We start from the raw sequence: 22,366 nt of genomic DNA on the forward strand, positions 1-22,366 counted from the left end.
GTTAGCTAAGCGCCTCTCATCAGCGCGACCAAGACCGCCACTGGCCATCGACGTCAGGGCGCGACCAGAGTACCACTTGTCAACGGCATCAGAGCGCTACTCTCCGATATTGCAAGAGCGCCACTCACCGGCACGACCAGAGCGCAACTCACCTACATTGCAAGAGCGCTACATATCGACGCGGCCATTCATTGGCGTAAGCAGAGCGCTGCCCACTAGTACTGCTGCCAATAGTACAGCCTAACGGGCTAGTAACGGAACAAAGAACCGTTACCCAGCCACTGCAAGTAACGCTACCGAATATTCCCAATTGGTATTTTGTTATATGTTTGATAGTAAGTAAGAGAATAATCTAATAAAGTACGATTTACCAGAGCCCCGAAACCTACAAATTTATTGTAACGAACCCTGGACACGGCGAGTATACCCCAGCATTGTGGAAGAAGCGTCGTGGCAACAAAAACGCTTCGTTACAGCGTGTCATAAAAGAACATATCAACTACTGTTTAGATATTCGTGCAGTAGAAAAATTTCGGGTATATGGTAGGCAAAGCAATTATTATCGACTCTGCACTGGTTAGGTAATGGTAGCCAATATCACGGAATTGGTCAAATGCATGGGGTCCTCAAATTATTGATATATAGAGTAATCCATTGATGGATAAATCTATTTGTTGACCGTAATTTACGCAAAATACAGCCACAAAAAATGGCCAAAAAAAATGATAAACACAGACGCCCCTAAGGTTACAGAGTACCAATTTGTTAACCAGTACGGAAATCATTCAATTAATTTAATGTGGTTTTTGTGTGTTTTGTTATTGAGTTATTTTGGAAAGATCCAAATAAATAATCCTAAAATGTAGAAAAATATAGTTATTTATGTAAACATACATATGACAGTCAAGACGTTCTTAGACTATGTTCAAACAGGCCAATTAGCTGAGGCAATTAAGCTTTAAATTGCGGAATTGAGTTTTGTGTTCACACATATGTCAGCTGCGCAATTAGCGATACGAAATCAGCTGCTGGATTACCTACAGTGATGGAAAATTTGGTACAATTGTACCTTTATTTAGTTTGAAAGTGCATTCGGTACAAACACACAATTTTAGGTACATTTGGAAAGTAGCCAAATAGCTTCTCAGGAAATCAGTTCTTATTTTTATTGACATTTCAATGCATTTTCTGTTGCGGGCAACTGGTCCAATACCTTCCCTCCTTTTTGAAGGGGCATACAATGATACAAAAAGGTGGTCAAAGTAACGCAATTGTAGTTGATTTCGCCAGATAGCCGGAAAATATTTATTTTTAAACGTCAGATCGGAGAACTGGGAGGAAATTAATTCACCTTTTCTACAACATAGTTTTGTCTCGCGCTGCTCGAAGAGATTCTTTTCATAGCCAAAATTTGTTTAATGTGAGTACAGAAGTTGATGTGGTATCGATGGGAATTTTTATCCTCCTATCTTCTTTATATAGAAATACATATTTACTTTTTGGGTACATCTATCCACTTTTAGATAAAGCTTTCCGTAAATTAGGTACAATTTTGTAATTAAATTTTCCATCCCTGATGGAATATCAGCTGTAAAAGGGGCCAGAAACAAACAGCTGATTGCTCTTTGTTCAATAAACATACCTCCAAGTCAAAATTAAACATACCTAGCAGGGTTGCATAGAGAATCTGACACAAATTAATTGCCAATTAATAATTAATTGGCAATTAATAAATTGAATTTCTGTATGATAAATTGGGTAACAATTAAGGCTTAAATTGGTGAAAAGGTTCTTAATTGCCAATTAGGCCCCTGTTTGAACATAATCTTACTTTTTTTCCTTAATAATTTTTAAGACAGCCAATTTATTGGCTTTGCTGTGTGCGCGCGACATAGTAAGACAAAAAGGTAAATTGAAAATGTTAATTAACGCACATGGTTTTGCTAAGCCTTCGTTTTCCATTAAGAAACGGTAATCATTATTGGAAAAGTTCTCTATTTGAAAAACAAAAGAAATTGGCTGTGCAATGTTTATCAAATCGACTTATCAAAATGTTCCTGCCAATTATTTCATTCCATTTGATATGGACTATCATAGAATCAATTATTTTTTGCTCCGTCCTTTAGAAGTGTAGATCTTTATTATACTTTTTGGTAAAAATATCTGTCTCTCAACTATCAAATTCAGTTTTCAGGCAACTTCGCTCTTATATGGCTATCAATTGTATTTATTTCAGTTATTTGTACTTAGTTACTATTATTACTTACCCTCGGGTCGAGCTTTGGGTTTCGGTAATCCGGCATCTTGCATCAAATCAAAGGAGAATGCTACATTTGAAACCATTTGATCCACATCCTGGGGCGTAAGGTGAAATTCATACAATGGGACGAAAAATCCACCAAGCAAACCCATTAATAAGCACAAATATACGCCATCTCGAAAATCTGAGTTAAGGTCGGTTATTTCAAAGTTCAACTTTGTTAAATGCTTGTTTACAAAAGTTATGAGCGATTTTTTAACAACAGATAATTTATCTGGAGCACAGTCAAAAAGTGTATCGAAAGCATCTTTGTCACAGCGCATACCTACATCATCATATTCAGAAGTTATTTGTTCTTGGAATTTCCTAAATAAAAGTATATGTATTTTAAAACATTTGCTTCAATCGTACATACAAAATAACAAATTGCTTACTGTGCATTTAAAAGGCCACCGCTCTTCTGAGCAATGACAACATTAACAAAAACATTTTCCGGTAAGCGAATTGGTGCTCTGAAGTATCGGGCAAGTGCAACTAATAAATGGAGAATAGCTACTAAATTCTTTGAATGCACACTCTCAACCGACCATTTTGGTATCTTCTGATGAAATCCTAAGGTCTGCAAAAAACAGGTTGAAATTTATTAACTAAGAGTATCATTAGTGTAATAAACAGGGGATTTTTAGGACCTAAAAACCTATAAAAAAGGCAAAATAAAATAACGAAAAATAATCAAAATATACATCTATTTTATAAATGTTTATTTTACAAGTAAAAGGAGAAAAACTATGAACTAGTTTAATTATATGAAAAATTTCTACTTTGACTATTTTCTCCTTTCGAGTTTTTAACTCACAAAACTTTATTCTCCACAGTTCTAGTAACATTGAACCACAAGATGCGTTTTGAAGTTTTATGGCAGCATTTTCATTCGATTTTCGCGAAGAAAAGCCTTAAAGGCCCTAAACGTGCGCTCCACGTGAGTTGATACAAGTGGCGCCCAATTTAAATGTGGAACGTTTAAAACTTTCATATTATAAGGAATAAGGGCAACTAAAGGCCAGTATGCGGCTCTCACGAAAACGGACAAGAGAAAAATTGCCATCATTTCGTGTCCAAGGAATTTTGACATCTGATACTTCACATCCAGTTGCCTCACTCTTTCCTCAAGAAATAATGGAACGGGCATATATTTCGGTTGTAAAAATGGGTTGCCTGTGCTCTTTTTTCACAAAAAAAAAAACTTTAGAAAACCGTACAAGAAAGCGTAGTAAATTTCTTAAGAATCCGTACTGCCTTAAGGAAATTTGACACAAGAAAACCTCTTAGCCATTTCTTGTACGTCATTTTATATGGAGTTTTTGCTTTTCTTGAGAGCTGCATACTGGTCTTTAAGGTAGAAAAGGCAAACAAAGGCAAATATCTTAAAAAAGGCAACATCAAATGTGTATATATGGAATCAGGTAAAGCTAAATCATGGACATTCTTAATCGAATATACTCTATCTCTTTAGCAGAAAAAAGGCAATTTCCATAAAATCCGCTCCCAGGTGATAAATATTTCATTTTCATTTCATTTATTAGAACAATAAGAGCGTGAAAGCTCTTTTATAGCACAACGGTGATTATGACATAAAAAACGACTGAGTATTAGACTTAAAACTAAGATTAAACATACTTAAAACTAAGATTAAATAGAATAAATACTAGTTACAATGATGTAGGAGCGAAAGTAAAGCGAATGTAGATAGCGAAACACAAACTTAAGAACATAAATTTATTTTTGGAAGTACGTGTACAAAATTTTCTTAAAGTTGCTTCTATTGAAACTACTGCGAATGGAAGATGGAACGGAATTCCATATACGAACAGCATTGACGAAAAATAGTCTTGCACATGTCATACCCAGCTGATTAAGTCAAGTGACATTTTGACTAGTTCCGGCTATTTTTATTTTGTTTATTTAATGGTTATATTCTTTTTTTATAAAAGTCTAGCACTTTTCTTAACCAACCCAACATAAATTCTCATTTGAAACTTGGTACAAAAATTATGAAAATTCAACAAACTTTAACATTTGCAGCCGAAAATTTTAAACTTTTTCTTCAGAACTTTTAGAAAAAATTTTGGGTATGCAGTATTGTAGCTTTTGTGCATTTTCTTCCATATAAAATATGCTCGACGAATGCCTAGCACCATCAGCAAAAAAAAATATTACAAATCAACGAGATTTTCTAGCGTCTTGAAATCTGCACTTTAACCTACTAAAATTTAATGAGCTACAAAACTGCATACCCAAAATTCGAAATGAAAAGTTTAAAATTTGTGGGTGTAAATGTTAAATTTTGTTGAATTTTCATAGTTTTTGAAGTTTGAAATGTGGATTTATGTGGCGCTGGTTAGGTAACCTTTTATAAAAGAAAGAAAAACATTAAATAAACAAAAGAAAGATAGCCAAAAGTAGTCAAAATATCACTTGACTTAATCAGCTGACCACAAGTGTAATTATAACTAGGCACAATCAAATCATTTGGACACCCCGACTTAGGAAACATTAAGTTATTATATAGATATTCAGGTGTCTTATCCATCATCAATCGAAAGATACAGTTTCTAGCTTTTAAATACTCGGAGATTTTAGAGCCTAAAAGTTTGGATGCCCAGCTCGAGATATGGTCATATTTAGCCAGCCCAAACACATAGCGTGTCACGTGGTTGAATGCTACATCAATTTTATGCGCAGATATGGAGTCTAATCTGCTATAAATTTGTCCAGGATAGCAATTAATCGGTAAAATAAGCTGTATGGCAAGTTTTCGTTTAATAACACAGGTGTGAAGGCTGCGAACATTCTTAGGTTCCGTAAAATATTGTACACTTTTGCTACCACTGAATTTACATGATCTGAACAGGTAATGCGGCGTTTTTACTGCATTTAAAATGCAACATTTAGCACTTTCGAACATATATTGTTTGTCGTGGTGTTTTTCGGCCATCACAGGGTTGCTTTTAGCATATAGTTTCTTAATGCAGAAATGGAGTCGCATTTAGTTGCATTTAGGTGAAGAATTTTGTATGGATAAATGTGCATTTAGAGTAGCATTTAAAGCTAAATGCGCTAACAGGTCTATTCTGCACGTTACCGAAGATTTTGTAACCGGAAAATTTTATAACCAAAAAATGTTACCAGTTCTTGCCACCACGATTCTAGATACGTTGGTAATGCAGTTAACATATTCAGCAATTCAGTTATGAAGAATTATGGCATTGCATATTTCACGGGGCAATACTTTGTTACCAGCTTACGAGATAGTAACAAAATTTACCGGTTACAAGAGTACACAGAATGCGAAAAGGGTTTAAAAATTGGCAGGAACTTTATTTACCGGTTACAAAATGTTTATTACCAGCGCAGAATAGACCTGTAAATGTGCTTTTACGCGTAAACAAAAACAGCCCATAAGGCTAGTATTAATAATGAACCCAAGATTCTTCATCTATGACACAAATTTAACCCGTTCAGCAGCAATATATATCGGTGGAATAAGTGACCAATTTACTTGTTTTTTACAAATAGGTAAAACATAGGATTTGTCGACATTAAGGCAAAGGCCATGTTTTGATGTCCACGACGCAATTGATAATAACTCCCTATTAAGCTTAGAACACAAGCAAGAACAAGAACAAGATTGATAAAGAGTATCTGACATGTAGAGATGGATATCATACACATGGGCGTGCATTTGTGCATTTTGGCAAGTATGAAATTTATGAATAGGCTAAATAGTAGCGTGAGCCGAAAATCCACTTTTTTAGAATTTCTTGCTAATAGCTAAAACATGGTTCATTATGCTCTAAAAAAAATCTGTGAAAGATGAAAATTTTTGGTCAATATCTTAGGCTCGCCCAAAAAAAGTTCAATGTACTCAAAAAATTAAAATTAATAAATAGATTTATTAATACATTGTTTTACTAAAATTGCAATTATCTTCGAAAGTATTAGTCCTACATAATTGTTGTGTCTTGTACGTTCTCTTTATTACTGTGTTTCATATATAATTAACATAGGTATTTAATATACATAGTGTAAACGGTATATATAAGTAGATAGCTCGCTATGTAAGTACATAAAGTTCATTGTACATTGTTTTTAACTCAGTTTAGTTTAACAATAGAATACAATTTAGAAAAATGGTGTTAAAAGGAGTATTCATTTTTAATTTAACTATGTAACTGTTGTATTATTATGTTATATTACAGTGGTACAATATATGTATTTATATATTTATGCTTACATAACATCTTCCTTTAGATTATAGAATACAATGTAGAAAAATGGGGTTATGGTTATTATCTATTTGTTAGGACTATCGTAATTACGTCTTGTTGGCGGTATGACCCTTCTACCTTTTTGAGTAACGTAAAATCCTTCTGCACAAGTTCTATTAGTGAGAGGAATCTGTTTCTTCATCTTCTATATCTTTAGTTTTCTCTTTATTTACTTCTTCGCGTTTTTTTTAAACATGTTCGCGATTTCTTCTATACAATGTTCCATTTTCATCCTTGGATGATGTGGAATCTTAACTCTTTGCAATTTTCTACAATCGTTCCAACCAAATCGATGTTGGATTTCTTTTAAACCATGATACAAAAATAAGGTAGTTTCATTTCAAAATTTTTGACAAAAAATAAGTTTTTGAAGTTTCATAAATTATACAAAATTATGAGCTACCTTGCCACATTGATATCAATGAAACAATACATCAGAGGGTTTAATGTTGTGCGTTGGAAATGTTCGGTTATTTGTAAAATGATTTTTTGGTGGGGAGCGGAAACGGAAGGTGCGTGTCACCAAAAACTTACTAGAAAGAGATCAGTATAAACTTTAAGATAATTCACCCTCGGGGCCCATTTCAAAATGGGGCAAAATTAGCATTTTCGCAAAGAAAAATTAAACTCGTGTTTGGCCATCAGCAGTGGGTACTCTTTTCCATTTTGGTAGCCTTCGGCCGCGCTAGTTAAAATAACCTCATCAGTCCAACTCTGGTTACGCCATCCACAGTATATTTGGGCAAAATTTACCTCCAAATTTACAAAAAAAAGTGCATATTTTAAACCGAAACCTTTGTTTTAACTTAAAGCTTAGTCCTTTGGCTAGACGTATATGTTAAAATTTTTTGATTCGGATCACGGGTTTGAACACGATAACCCAAAATCATTGTACAAATTAGGGATGTTGCGAATGTGGAATTTTAGACATCCGCGGATGCGAATGCGTATGCGAATATCTAAAAGCTAACAACCGCGGATGCGGATGTCAAGCATTTTTAAGAAACAATTAGTATCTAGCATAATGGCGAGATCGTTGTTTAAACAGCGCTTACAAAGCCAAACCAGATGTGTCAGGTTTTTCTAAAGCTTTTTAAAAATAGTTCTCCATTGTCATTCCTTTGGCTGTTTCAGAATTTGGGGAATCTGTAACTTCATCAGCGTTTTTCGATTTTAGTTTTTGTAGTTCATTTTTAATACTTTCTTCTGCGACTGGTTTGAACAATCCGTGCCTATAGCGAGCTAAATAGGTGGATATGGAAATGGAATGAAAATTTTGAACAAAATTCTGTTTTCAAAGTCGTGGCTGTCAGCGGAATCGGATAAAAACACTGTTATTTTTTAAAAAAGCACCCCGTTTTTTAAAAACATTTGAATCTCGGATACTTACGTAATTCTTATCTTATTAAAGGTCAGACCTATATATAGTCCTTTAATTATTTGAGCTTCGCTCCTCTTTATAGCCAGACGTTGATCATTGCTGCTGGAAATCCCTATTGAAGGAGCTTACTCTTTGACTTTAAATAGCAAAGAAGGGACAGTATATATTCATCCGAAAAAATATTGCCCGACAAGTAAACAAAATTACTGTTCTTTAATTTTTTGCTAAAAATAAATTCCCCAAAGAGCCCCATTTGAAATTATTGAAACGAATATATGTAACATCAAAAGCAAATCACGAAAATTTGGTTAAGAATTACAGTGCGCAGCTTCTTTTTTGTGTCTAGTAGTTTTTTTAAAATTGGTCCAAAAAAATAATATTAAAGAAAGAAACCAATGCAGGTATTGAAAGAAGAGAAAACAAAAAATATTGTTAAAAAGGCTAGGTTCCCTTTTACGTACGTCAAAGGTCAAGTAGAAGTTGGAACTTGCATGACTGCCCATTGACTGCTCAGTTATATAGCTGAAGAAATAATAAGTTTAAATACATTTTTGTCTAAGTTGATAAATATGAACAGTTTTGTTACACAAATACTCCCACGACCACAGGCAAAAATATTGGCTACAATTTGTCATTTTGTTTGCCATATATACGTTTTATCGGTGCACTTGCACAACATTCGTATTCGCAAAAGCTCCGCATTGATTATTGCGAATGCGAAAGCGAATGCGAATGTTAAAATTAATGCGGAAGCTCCGCAGTTGCGAATGCGAATGCGAATATTCGCAACAACCCTGGTACAAATATCCGAACCGTAACCAAACTGTCTTACTTATGCCATTTTCTAAAAACAAAAACTTTCTAAAATGAAACTGCAGTAGTTTTCATCTTATGTGGATAATTCTTGTCACAAATACCTGGTTTCTTGCTTATATTTATGCATATATATTTTTGAGCAGCGCCACACCTTAACAGAAAATTCCGAGAATCCAAAATTGGTACTGTTACAAGTTGCATGGCATCATTTTAACTCGATCTCCACCCTCTTCCACGGATAACGGTACATCGGTTAGAGGTTTAAAAATATCTTGTGTCAGCAATTTGTCATCAAACTGCATTAAATCGTATTACGTACTCTATCCTCTATCCAAAAAACTTTATTTTCGAACGTTTGCACAGGTGTATCAAATTCCTTCAGTTTGAAAACGCGCAAGACATTTTAATGTTTTCATCCAACTTCACTAACTTAAAATTTTTTTTTTACTTTTTCAAGAAACAAAAATTTTTCTGCTAGTGAATCTGGAAACTTTTTAAAAGTCAAGTGGTCGGCAACAACAACGAATGTCAATAAATGAAACTACCTTCTATTTTTGTATCATGTTTTAAACATTACACTTTCGCCAGGGTTTACTGGCAATAATTTTCTTGACGATTTTTTGAATTTTGAATTTTCAACATATTTTTCATATTGGTTTTCATTAATAAGTTTTGGTTTTAATATTTTATCGATAGACGGTATTTTTGTTCTTAGTTTTCTAGACATGAGGAGTTCGGCTGGACTAGGCAAGAATTCTGTGGGAGTAGTTCTATAATGAAGAAGCGCAACATACGGATCGGACTGACTCTCTTTAGCTTTCTGTAAAAGATTTTTAATTGTTTCTATTGATCGCTCCGCTAAACCATTTGATCGTGGACTAGACGTTACATGTTCTATCTTCCATTCTTTGCAAAATAAATTGAACTATTTTGAATTAAATGTCGGAGATAAAAATATTTGGAATACCGTGTCTAGCAAATATCGATTTAAGTTTTGTTATAACCTGCGAACTAGAATAACCTGAATTTAATAAATCTATTTCAATGAATTTTGAATAATAATCAACTACCAACAAATATGGTTTTTTATTAAATTCGAAAATATCAGCGCCGCCTTTATACCAAGGAATTTTTATTATTTCATGCTGTAAAAGTTCCTGTTTGGGGTTTGAATTTCTAAACTTCATGCAGACTTCGCAATCAGAGACGATATTGAATATGTCGTTGTTTATGTTTGGCCAATAGACTGACTGTCGAGCCAGGGCTTGGTATCGTTGGATGCCCATGTGACCTTCATGCAATGAATCTAGAACTTTTCGTCTAAGGCTGGTTGGAATTATAATTTGGTCGTTTTTTAAAACCATATTATTTATTACAGAAATATCTTCTTTTATATTATAGAAAGGCATAACTTCTTTATCGACACCTTTTTTACTTTTAGGCCATCCACTTTGAACGTAATGTATAATTTTTTGAAGTATTTCGTCCGACCGTGTACAAATTTGTATTTAACTAATATAAGATTCAGGCAGTGAAATATTGGAAATAAGCAAATCGCAATGAAGTGACAAATCTTGATCAATTTCTGACAACTCCCTGTCTTCTAGGGGTGCTCTTGACAGAGTATCGGCAATATAAAGGAATCATTTAAGGAAGCTGACGCATAAGCGATAGGATTTCGATCGTGTAATATTGTAGCACCGACAGCAAATTTCGATGCATCGACAGAGAGAGCTAAACTTTTATTTGGATTAAAATATGTTAAGACAGGTTATTGTGTCAATAACACTTTCAACCTATTAAATTCTTGGACGTGGATTGCATCCCAGTGCCATTGGACGTCTGATTTTAGAAGGTTTCGCAAATTTCTGTTTTGTACTGACAAATTATTGATAAATGATGGTTGCTCTAATTTTTTCTATGTCGGGTCTAACACCATCTTTATTAAAAACATGTCCTATATAAACTTTATTTCATTTTGAAATACATACATTCGATTTATTTTTATTGAATTTTATACCAACTAACTTTGCTCGTTCAAGGACTTTTGTAAAATTGCGTTGTGGCTGTCTATTGAAGACGAATAAATTAAAAAATCATCCATATATATTAATAGACCTTGTATATCTCCGAAGAGTTTAACCATTGTAGCATTAAAAATTTCAGGGGCTGCATTGATACCAAAAGGTAGACGTAAGAACCGGAAACGACCAAAAGGTGTATTAAATGTACACAGCTTGGAAGAATAGTCGTCAAGCGGAACCATCCAAAATCCACAATTGGCATCTAATGAACTAAAAAATCTTGAACCACTCAATTTTGATTTACAATCGTCGATGTTTGGAAACGGATAATGTGGTCTAAGTATTGCCTTATTAAGGTTTCTCGGATCCAAACATAGATGTAATTTCCCATTTGGGTTTTTAACCCAGACAACTGAATTCACCCACTCAGTCGGCTCCGATACCGGAGTAATGACATGCATATCAACTAATCTATTCAACTCATCTTTTAACTATTATGTAACGAAAAAGGTATTTTTCGTGGTGCCTCTACAACAGGAATGGCATCTGGCTTTAGTTTTAAACTACATTTTTCTTTCAATTGACCTAAACCATCAAAAAGCTCAGAGTATTTTTCAAATATGTTTTCACAATCTAATACATTAACATTCATCACTAAATTCATTTTTTCAGCTGTTTCAAGACCAATTATGTTTTTACATTTCCTATTTAGTACATGAAAAGTTGCATAAACTCTAATATTATTCAAATAAATATACGTTTTAATTATACCGGATAATGGTACCTTTTCGCCACTAAAGGTTAAAATGTTTGTACTATGCTGTGGCCTGTGCAAAGAACTTCTTCTTCTTCTTTATTGGCGCTGTAACCACCTACGCGATTTTGGCCGAGTCCTAAACAGCACGCCAGTCATTTCTCTTCTGTGCTAACTGACGCCAATTGGAAATGCCAAGTGAAGCCAAGTCCTTCTCCACCTGGTCTTTCCAACGCAGAGGAGGCCTTCCTCTTCTCCTGTTACCAGCATCGAGGCCCGCGTTGAATATTTTCAGAGCAGGAGCGTTTCTGTCCATTCGAACGACATGGCCAAGCCAGCGGAGCCGCTGAATTTTAATTCGCTGCACTATGTCTATATCGTTAAAAAGCTCATACAGCTCATCGTTAAATCGTCTCCGATATTCGCCATCACTAACGCGTAAAGGTCCGTAAATCTTTCGCAGAATCTTTCTCTCGAAAACTCCAGGAGCCGCCTCATCAGATGCTTTCATTGTCCATGCCTCCGCGCCATACACCAGCACAGGCATGATGAGTGACTTATAGAGTGTGATCTTTGTACGACGAGAGAGGACTTTACTTCTCAATTGCCTACTCAGCCCAAAGTAGCACTTGTTGGCAAGAGTGATCCTCCGTTGGATTTCAAAGCTGAAATTATTATTGGTGTTAATGCTGGTTCCCAAATAAACGAAGTCGTCTACTTTTTCAAACTTGTAACTGTCAACAGTGACGTGGGTGCCAAGACGCGTATGCTCTGACTGTTTGTGTGATGACAGGAGATACTTCGTTTTGTCCTCGTTCACCACCAGACCCATTCACTTTGCTTCTCTATCCAATCCCGAGAAGGCAGAAAAGACGTAGCCCTTGTTTTTACCGATAATATCGATGTCATCGGCATACGCCAGCAATTGTACGCTCTTGTAAAGTATTGGAGGATGGTTCCGTGGGCAGAAGTGGAAAACTTTTGACTGCCATTCACCTGGGAGTGGCCAGAAGCGATTCTTGTGCGTACGGTTCAAATCGCAGCTCACAACGTCCGGATATTTATATCCACGTATCCTCTGGGTAGCAACCAAACACCCGTTTGGGAGCGAGCTAAAGTGAGAAGGCGTAAAACTTCGCGTGCGCTGGGTGTGGGTCCCGTCACGTTAAAACCCCGCCCAATGAAAAAATCTAAAAAGCCTCGGATGGGACCCCCTTTTTTTGATGAAGACCACGCCAAACGTATAAAGGACTATGATTTAAGGGTATGCAACTGGAATATCCGGACCCTTAATGGGGAAGGTGCCTCTGCCCGGCTGGTTGATGTCCTCGGGAAGACACAGGCTAACATCATCCAAGAAATGCGATGGACAAGGCAAGGAAAAGTAAGCGTGAAGCCTTGCGACGTCTACTACAGTTGCCACGTAAAGGAGCGCAAATTCGGTGTTGGATTCGTGGTAGGAGAGAGACTCCGTCGCCGAGTACTGGCGTTCACCCCGGTGGACGAACGTCTAGCCACAACCCGCATCAAAGCTAGATTCTTCAACATCTCGCTCATCCGCGCCCATGCCCCGACGGAAGAGAAGGATGAGGCGTCCAAGGATCTCTTCTGTGAGCGCTTAGAACGTACATATGAGCTCTGCCCCCGACACGATGTAAAAATCGTGCTTGGCGATTTTAGTGCCAAGGTGGGCAAGGAAGGGATCTTTGGCGCCACTGTCGGAAAATTCAGCCTCCACGACGAAACGTCCGATAACGGACTGAGGCTGATCGACTTCGCCGGGGCCCGAAACATGGTAGTATGTAGTACCAGGTTCCAGCATAAGAACATCCACCAAGCTACATGGCTGTCTCAACCAGAGGTTATTGCACAAGAAGGAAAAAGGCAAATAGGCGCCATGACCTCCGCAGAACGCGGATCCCTCATAACTACGTCGACCATATTTATGGGAGCCGTATACGGGACAAAAATTTTTTTGCAAATTTTTTACACAAAAACTTACAGATCTTGAAGTCTTCTTCAATGATCCTAGATGTATTAGCGCTGAAACAGCATCCTTGTAGTAACATCACAAATTTGTAGGAAATTTGTTTAAAAAAAAACGTTAAAATGCAATTTTGAAGTCGCTAAGACTTACCGTTAATTTTTGACAATTTCTTTTGTTGGCGATGTTGTGAATTTTTTTCATACAAAGCATGTTCAAAATGTTTTTTTAAAGATAAGCAAATGAGCAGCACTTTATTATACTAAATTCTAATGAGGCACAAAACTGCAGACTATTTTTTTTTTCTAAAGATTGTAATTAAAGAGTTTGAAATTTTGGTGAAACATTGCAGAATTAATTTTTATAGTTTTTCGCACAAAGTTAGAAATTTGGTATTTGAATAACTCAGTGAGGGGGGAGACGAGTATGTTTGCATGTGTGTATTTATATAAAAATTATATTTATTGGTGCAAAAATGGTGGGTAGGCACTGTGGCCAATAGTAAAGTTATTTTACCAAAATGGCTTAGAGCCATGCAGAGTCGGCAAAATGCTCCGGATGGTTGTCCGGAGGATGCATCAGACTAGGCCGGGCATACTTTGAACTGCCATCAAATTATAACTTAAGAGTTTTATTACATGGCAGTTGAGAAGTGCATGTGCAAAAATTTCATTAATTGATGGAAGGAAATTTTTGCACATGCAGCAGTACATAGCATTAATTTAGGCGCCTGGTGTTAGCAGTTGCGCCTAAACAGTATTATATGGTTTTTGTTAGGAAAGTACTTTACTTTCATAAAAAATAATACACATTAAATAAACTAAGGAAAAATAGCCAAACCTTGCTAAAATGTGTAGTCCTAATTTATATTTTGGTCACTGTATGTATTCCTCGAATCGAAACACAGGCATTCAGATTAGAAAATAATAACTGTTTATGGAGAAAATGATTTATTTATTTCATTATAGTCTAATACAGGTACAGATCAAAGCATAATAGAAAAAAATATTGTGTACATATATTATTACTTATATAATAAATTGATATAAAAAGAAAACCTTAAGTTTATTATTTAAAACATTTTTTGTGAGCGAGAGATCTAGGTGCAAAGAACTTGAGAGTTTGTTCAGTTCAGACAAGGTTCTTTTGATTAGGGCATTACTGCCATAAAGCGTTCTACTAAAACCAATAGTATAAACCTCGTAATTGCGCAAAACTCTTGCGGGGACGTTAACCTTAGTTATTCTAAGAAGATTAGGGCAGTCGACAGTGCCCTAAACAATATTAAGTATAAAAGAAACAGATAAGAAAATTATTCTATTGCTCAGAGTTATTAGGTTGATAAATTGACAATGAGCTAAGTATGATGGGATCGGCTCGGAAAAATTAAGGGAAAGCAAAGCATGCCGTATAAATGTATTTTGAACCGATTCCAGCCGATTGATATGTACTTGATGATACGGTCTCTAAATGAAAGCGGCGTACTTTAATTTAGATCGAACAAAAACAGTGTACAAGGTTTTAAGAGTATATGGATTGGAGAAACACTTACTATTGCAACGAATACAGGCAAGCATTGAAAGGGGTTGGAAATAGTATAATTAAAGTGCGTGACGAAAGTAAACTTAGAGCCGAACAAGTAATTTTTAAGCAAAAAACAAAATCGACTTTAATCCTCATATAAAAGTTTAAGATTATGGTTAATCTCTTCATGATCCAATGATCGGATTTAAACCAAATTAGAATGGGACCACCTGTGAGGTCCTTTAAAAGTTATATATATAACATACATAAAAAAAAAAAATATTCCGACGACTTGATAACTTTCCTCCTTTTTGTGAAGTCGGTTAAAAAGACACCGAGATCTTTCACTTCATTAAGCGACTCTAAACGAGTATTGCAAATATGGTAAGAAGTTAGGAATGGCTGCAGCAGCTTGGAGAAGGTTACTTGATGACATTTCTTTATATTAAGAAAAAGCCTATTTCTTACACACCATAGATACAACCTGTCCAAATCAGCCTGAAGGACAAGTGAGTCATTAATCTCTTTAATTTCGTAATACATTTTAAGATCGTTGGCATAAAGCAGATAGCTAACAGCTGAAAAGCATGATCCAATATCATTTATAAATAAAATTTGGGGTGGGGCGGAGGAGGAAGGGGAGTGGCCCCCTAAACCCTCCCATTAAAAAGGGGCCAGTCCCCACTTCCTAAAAAACTGCACCCCCTTGGGATCCTCCCACAACCCCCTGGGGAACCGTTTGAAAATGGGGGAAAAACCGGAATTTACCGAGGCAAACTGAGCAGTTTAAAGTGGAACAACTAACAGCAACCGTGGGATTTGAATAAAAGAAATTATCCCAAGTTGGATATCGGGCGATTTTGTATAAAAAAAGTTAATTAAAAATAGTTGCTAAAAAAGCAATATGATAGTATTTTAGCATAGTCCTTCTTTCTGCGTAGGCGGGCTTCGGCAGCACTTAGAGATTACAACCCTCACTAAGTAGAATTCTCCTTTCTGTTTTGCGAAGAAAAGGGGCTGAACACATTTTGCAGAGAACACCTTTCTGAGTAGGCGGGTTTCGGCCGCCCTTAAGGATTATAACCCTCGAAAAGTAGAATTCTCTTTCTGTTTTGCGAAGAAAAGGGGCCGAGCACCTTTTGCAGAGAAACCCTTTCTGCGTAGGCGGCCTTCGGCCGCACTTAGTGATTATAACCCTCACTAAATAGAATTCTACTTTCTGTTTTGCGAAGAAGAGGCTGACAGCCGCACTCAGAAACGTTCATTAAATTAGCTCTAACGGGCACTTAACTAATGATCATTAAATCAGCCTCGCTAGGGCAGGCACCTTGCCGTTGGTGCGGGGACTTAGCTGAATCGCTGACCAGCCCCTTTCTGGTCTGGGGCATCGTAGACGCGCTCGTCGCTTCTGCGCTGCCTTTTCTCCAGACTTGGGCTGCCGGCGAACGGTGACCAAGAACTGCCACCTCCTAATCCAGGGTGTGATGCGACACCGGCCTATTGGACGGTTTGCAGCCAGGAGGGTATAAACCGGCTGTATTAGAACGGCGCCTCTTCGACACCGGGCCGCATCGAGGAGTAACGGTGGCCTTACCGCGACATAGGGCGCTGGCGCGGCGGACCAGATAAGATCCACTTCTACTGAATTGGCTGCTGAGCTCGCCTCGTCGAGCAGGCAGTCGTACGAACATGATGAATACAACTAAACATTTAAAAACAACAAAAACAACAGCAGCAAAAAATGCTAAACCAGGCGCGAAAACTAGCGCAAAAACAGCGACAGCTACAGCTACAACGTCAGCAACAGCCACAACCGCAATTATTGCTGCTACCGCAGCAACAGCAGCTACTACAGCAGCAACTGCGTTAACAGCAACTACTACAGCAACAGCAACAACTACAGCAACGGCCACGCACGGCAGTAACATGCTGGGCGGGGGTAAAGGCACCAGGCGCAGGGGCAGCTTCCTTGAGAGCCTGACCGAAGAAGAGGCTGCCCTCTTCAATGAGCACGCCAGAGATGACGAAAAGCCAAGCACCAGCAGTGGCAGCGTGGATCAGGTGCAGCGCCTTTCGGAAGGTCTCAAGGGAGCAGGAACAACACTCCTGAAGGACAGGCATCGCTCCGCAAGCAGGCAGCGGACTGAAGGTCGGCGTTGCTCCAGGAGTCGTGACCGCTCCGAGAGTCGTCGCCGGTCCAGGGGCCAGGGGAGTTAAGTGGTATCTTCGGTACCTTCAGCAGGGGAAATCTGCTAATGAAGCCCGCACTATGGCGAAAGTACGGCAGGAGGTAGAGCGAGAGGAACGTGAGCGTGAAAAGCGCAAGCGCAGAGGCAATAGAGCTGCTACCGCTGTTAGGCAGCATAGCATCAACTCAGGTGAACTACCCGCGCCTGCTGAAAAGCAGAGAGGCGGGGAACCCAAAGGTAACTCAACAGCAACTTCCACAGGTACAGCAAAGCGAACTGGCTTACAGATTACACCACCGGAGCCACCGTCCCCCAAGCGGCAGCGGGGGCCTACACCCCCTCAGACAGTCTAGGGGCCTGGATGGGTCTGCGGGCCAAGGTCAGCCTCAGGAAGGAACCGCTCAGCTCAGCTATTCTGATGCTCTTAAAGGCATCCGGGTGGCTGTGCTGCCCTGCGATTACCCTGCAGCTGCCCTATGCCCTGAGGACCTAACCAGACTCCAGGATGTGATAATGGACGAGGTCCTAAAAGGGTGGAGGCACCCTCTGGTGTTCTGTGGGGTGTTCTTCAGGTCAGGCATGCTCCTTGTGGACTGCAAGGATGAGCGCACTGCAGCCTGGCTGGCAGAAAAGGCTCCGGCTATTGAGGGGTGGAAGGGACCCGAGCTATGCACGAAAAGGGGGGAGGACATCCCGCCGGTGCACACTATCTCGGTGTTCTTCCCCAGATGCGCCGAGAAATCGGCTGAGTATGTGCTGGCGCTCATTCAGGCCCAGAACGAGGGTGTCCACACGGCTGCGTGGAAAGTGGTGTCGTGCGACGTTGAGGACAACGGTCTCAGGCTCAACCTGGGCATCGACGAGGCGTCGTACGTCAGCATTAAGAGGGCCGGATTCCACATAAATTTCCGGTACAGCTACGTCTCGGTGAGACCGTGGCGGCAAAAGACGACAGGTAGCAAGGAGTCAGAGTCGCATGTGTGTTGACGCGGCAACTGACTCCACTGCGGCCCCAGCGACAGAGTCGACCACGGCCCCACCAGCCAACCCGCTAACAGAACAGGCACAAGTACCAGCCAACCAGGTAACAGAACCGGCAAAAGGCCCTCGACTACGTGCGCACCACACAGGAGCTCCTAGCGGACATTGGCAGGCTCGAACTCGATAGAGGAAGCGAGGGCGACGCACGACTCTCGGATATCGACGACGAGCCCAATTATGAAGACACTAGCAGTAGAGGTAGCCCAGGTCAATCTGCATCACGCGGTGGCCGCGTCGGCGGTCATTGCGAGCAAGTTTGACACGGAGGACCTGGGTATACTGCTAATACAGGAACCGTGGACCTACAGGGGCCAGGTGAGGGGCCTCAACCACAATAACAATAAGGTAATTTGGGACGTCTCCAGCGAGAGGCCCAGAGCGTGTGTAGTGCTGAAAAATAATATTAATTATTTCTGCATTACAGAGTTTCTTACACAGGATCTGGTAGCGGTCCAGACTACCTTGAAAGTGGATGGCAGAGAGATGGCTGCAGCCTGCTTCCGGGGGACAAGGCCAACGTGCCCTTGAGGTACAGCAGCTTTTGGAATTCTGCCGCAGGAGACGACTTCCTGTCATTCTAGGCTGCGATGCAAACGCCCACAATATGGAGTGGGGCAGTTCGGACACTAACCGCAGGGGTGAGAGCCTTTTAGAATATATTATAAGTGAAGACCTGAGCATTCATAATGTCGGTAATGAACCAACGTTCATTACTAGGGTCAGAGAGGAAGTTCTTGACATCACTAACAGCAACAGACCGGCCAGCCCTTTGATTGTCCAGTGGAAAGTCTCATCTGAGCCTTCGCTGTCGGATCACAGGATTGTCCGGTTTGCACTGGGAGCTGCTTGTCAGACAGGTTACCCTAAGAGAAACCCCAGGAAAACAAACTGGGCCAAATATGAAGAGGTACTTGGACTGAACCTACCAAGAATAGAGGTACGGGTTAGAAAGGTAGATTGTATGGCGTTAGAAGACAGGGTTAGTAGGCTGAACGGCACAATCTTAGATTTGTGAAAACATCGCATCCACTCCTGCAGCTGCTAGGCTTCATAAAGCTTTGGCAAGGGACAACACAGGCACCAGATTGGCTATAAGGCTACCTAATGGGACTTTTTCAGGTACAGAACAGGAAAGGGCACTCGCCCTGCTGTCGGCCTACTTCCCGGACGCCATTCCCACCCCTGGGGAAGCTATGTTCCGTGCGTACAGGCCATCCCCACCGGACTGGAAGATGGCTAAAAGCCTTATAAACCGGCAAACAGTGCGGTGGGTTTTGGACTCCTTCGAACGGTACAAGGCCCCTGGGGTGGATTATATATGTCCAATGTTGCTGAATCAGGGAGGAGAGCTCTTACTTCCACATCTGGTGGATGTTATGAGGGACAGTCTAGCGCCGGCCCACATTCCCAAGGTGTGGAAAAGGGCCAGGGTCATCTTTATCCCGAAGGTAGGTAAGAGAGATTACTCTCTTGCCAAGTCATTCAGGCCGATAAGTCTCACATCCTTTATGTTAAAGGCAATGGAGAAAATTATTGACCATGAGATCAGGTTTAGCACTCTGGAACAAGCCCCTCTGCATTCCAACCAGCACGCGTACAGACTTGGTAGATCCACGGACACTGCGCTGTATGCCTTAACGGAGGAAATACAAGGGGCCTTTGAGTGTGATGAGGTGGTGCTCTGTGCCTTCCTCGATATCGAGGGGGCCTTTGATAATGCCTCCCCTTCGGGAGTTGACAGAGCTCTTGAGAAACATGACCATCCGGCGCTGGATAGCAAGGTTACTGCAGACTAGGATTGCCGAAACTGAAGTAAGTGACAGCGTCGTTCAGATACAAACAACAAAAGGATGCCCACAAGGGGGAGTATTATCTCCTCTACTGTGGAGCTTAGTTGTGGACGAACTCCTACAGCTACTCACTAACGAGGGCGTCCGGCGCCAAGGGTATGCGGACGACATAGTGATTATTGCTAGAGGGAAGTTCGCTAGTACTCTCTGTGACATCGTCCAAAGAGGTCTTAACCTTGCAAAAAGGTGGTGCGCAGACGTAGGCTTAAATATCAATCCCTCTAAGACAGCTATAGTCTCCTTCACCAAGAAAAATCTTCAGGGGATGAGGAACCTAACCTTGGACGGGGTCGCAATCAATATCGACACAGAGGTTAAGTATCTGGGGCTTACCCTGGACTCCAAGCTTCTGTGGAAGGCTCATGTTGATGCGATCACCTCCAAGGCCTCGAGAGCGATGATGGTGTGCAAACGTCTGGCGGGCAAATCCTGGGGGTGCACTCCGAGGATCATCAGATGGACGTACACCATGATAGTGAGACCTATAGTGACTTACGGTGCGGTGGCTTGGTATTTCAGGACTACTTTAGTAACGGTGAGGCAGACCCTCTCTAAGCTTCAACGCCTGGCATGTGTTTGCATTACGGGAGCAATGCGCACATGCCCGACGGCAGCGCTGGAGGTAATGCTGGAACTCGAGCCACTGCACCTCTTAGTTGAACAGAGCGCAAAGCGAACCCTCCTTAACTTTGCTAGGGAGGGTTTCGGCAAAGGCAAGGTGTTATCATCCAGGAACAGGGACAAGCTAGGTACCCAGCTCCCCTGGCTCTTCTCCCCAACGATATCAACAAACAGGTCGTCTTCCAAAGGAATTTCAGGACTTACACTTACAGCAAGGTGACCTGGTGTGCCTCTATTATGGAAAGGCACATTCAGGTGAGCACAATACAGTGGTACACTGACGGCTCCAAAACACCTGCGGGGATTGGAGCAGGCGTGTACGGCCCTAGGCTGAAGCTTTCGGTGCCCCTGGGAACATTTCCAAGCATCTTCCAAGCGGAGGTTTATGCCATCAGTATGTGCGCAGAGATCAACTTGAGTAGGAACTATAGGAATGAAAGGATACTTATACTAAGTGACAGTCCGTCGGCACTTATGGCTCTCTCATCATTCGAGATCAAGTCCTCCTTGGTTTTGGAGTGTGTCGAGAGGCTTAATGCTCTGGCGGAGGTTAATGAAATCCAGCAAATGTGGGTACCTGGGCACATGGGGGTTGCAGGAAATGAAGAAGCTGATCACCTGGCCATATTAGCCGCTTCCTCGACCCCGATAGGACCTGAACCCTTTCTGGCAGTGGGACCCAGTACCATAAAGGATATGCTCAGAAGGGACAATTGCAAACTGAGGGAACTGCATTGGCGTGACACCATGAGTCAACGTCAGGCGAAAACCTTATTAGGAGGCTACAATCTGACAAGATACAGGCTACTCATGAATTTGCCAAAGGATAAACTGAGGGTTATTACAGGATTTTTGACTGGACACTGTAGGCTAAGAGGGCACATGTACAAACTAGGAATCTGGTCCAGCGACCTGTGTCGCTTCTGCGATGCCGCCAGGGAAACTCCCCTGCACCTTCTTGTTGGGTGTGAGGCTGTTGCGCGCAGGAGGTATAGGAGCATAGGGCACGTCTGGCCAAGAGAGGAGCACATACACTCACTGTCTCCGGGGTCTATTATGAAGTTTTTAGACACTCTGGGGATGGTTGAGGTGTTGTGATGAGCTAGGGGCACAATAGACCCACCGGTCGCAGTGCCTTACCCAACCAACTATCTCTAATTAATGTTTCCTCTCAGAGTCAAAAATTATGAAATTTAAAATTTAAGTATGGCCCCAGTTGCGGCCCTTTTTTTTGTGGCATCACTCACTTTTTCCTTCAGTTTGAAACCAAATATAAAAATTATTACTTATTTGATTTTGCGCGCACGGCCTCAGCAGTCGCAATGGCTCAGTAAGCAGAGAACTGGCGTGCCATTCGGAAGATTCGAGTTCAAGTCCTAGGGCAGGAAAATTTTCGTTTTCCTTTTTTTATTTATTTTTTCTTGTTAAATTTTTAAAAAACTAATTTTATTTAGTTTTTTCCTTTTTTAATCTAATTTACTTTTGATTTGTAGAATTTATTGTTTTAAAAGGGAAACTTTTTTTATTTCATTTAAATTTTACAAACTGCTAAAAAAACACTAACAGGCCAATTCTGGCATCTGTCTTTCAACTC

The 22,366-nt window shown here is 40.2% G+C and overlaps 1 protein-coding gene across 4 annotated transcripts in view; it reads right to left on the reverse strand.

Annotated features, from left to right (window-relative positions):
* LOC118734212 (beta-parvin) overlaps nucleotides 1-22,366 on the reverse strand; it is a 167,995-nt gene that overhangs the window by 87,365 nt on the left and 58,264 nt on the right. For 3 of the 4 annotated variants that reach the window (XM_036463931.1, XM_036463932.1, XM_036463930.1), the window contains exons 4-5: nucleotides 2,695-2,879; nucleotides 2,268-2,626 (exon numbers count right to left, since the gene is read on the reverse strand). In XM_036463931.1, coding sequence (XP_036319824.1) covers nucleotides 2,268-2,626; nucleotides 2,695-2,879 — 544 coding nt within the window. Of the gene's footprint in view, nucleotides 1-2,191; nucleotides 2,215-2,267; nucleotides 2,627-2,694; nucleotides 2,880-22,366 lie in introns of those variants that run through there. The other variant, XM_036463933.1, reaches the window with a different exon arrangement.

The sequence above is a fragment of the Rhagoletis pomonella genome, unplaced genomic scaffold, assembly GCF_013731165.1.
Source record: "Rhagoletis pomonella isolate Grant_MI unplaced genomic scaffold, Rhpom_1.0 Rhpom_scaffold_00002, whole genome shotgun sequence".
NCBI lineage: Eukaryota > Metazoa > Arthropoda > Insecta > Diptera > Tephritidae > Rhagoletis > Rhagoletis pomonella.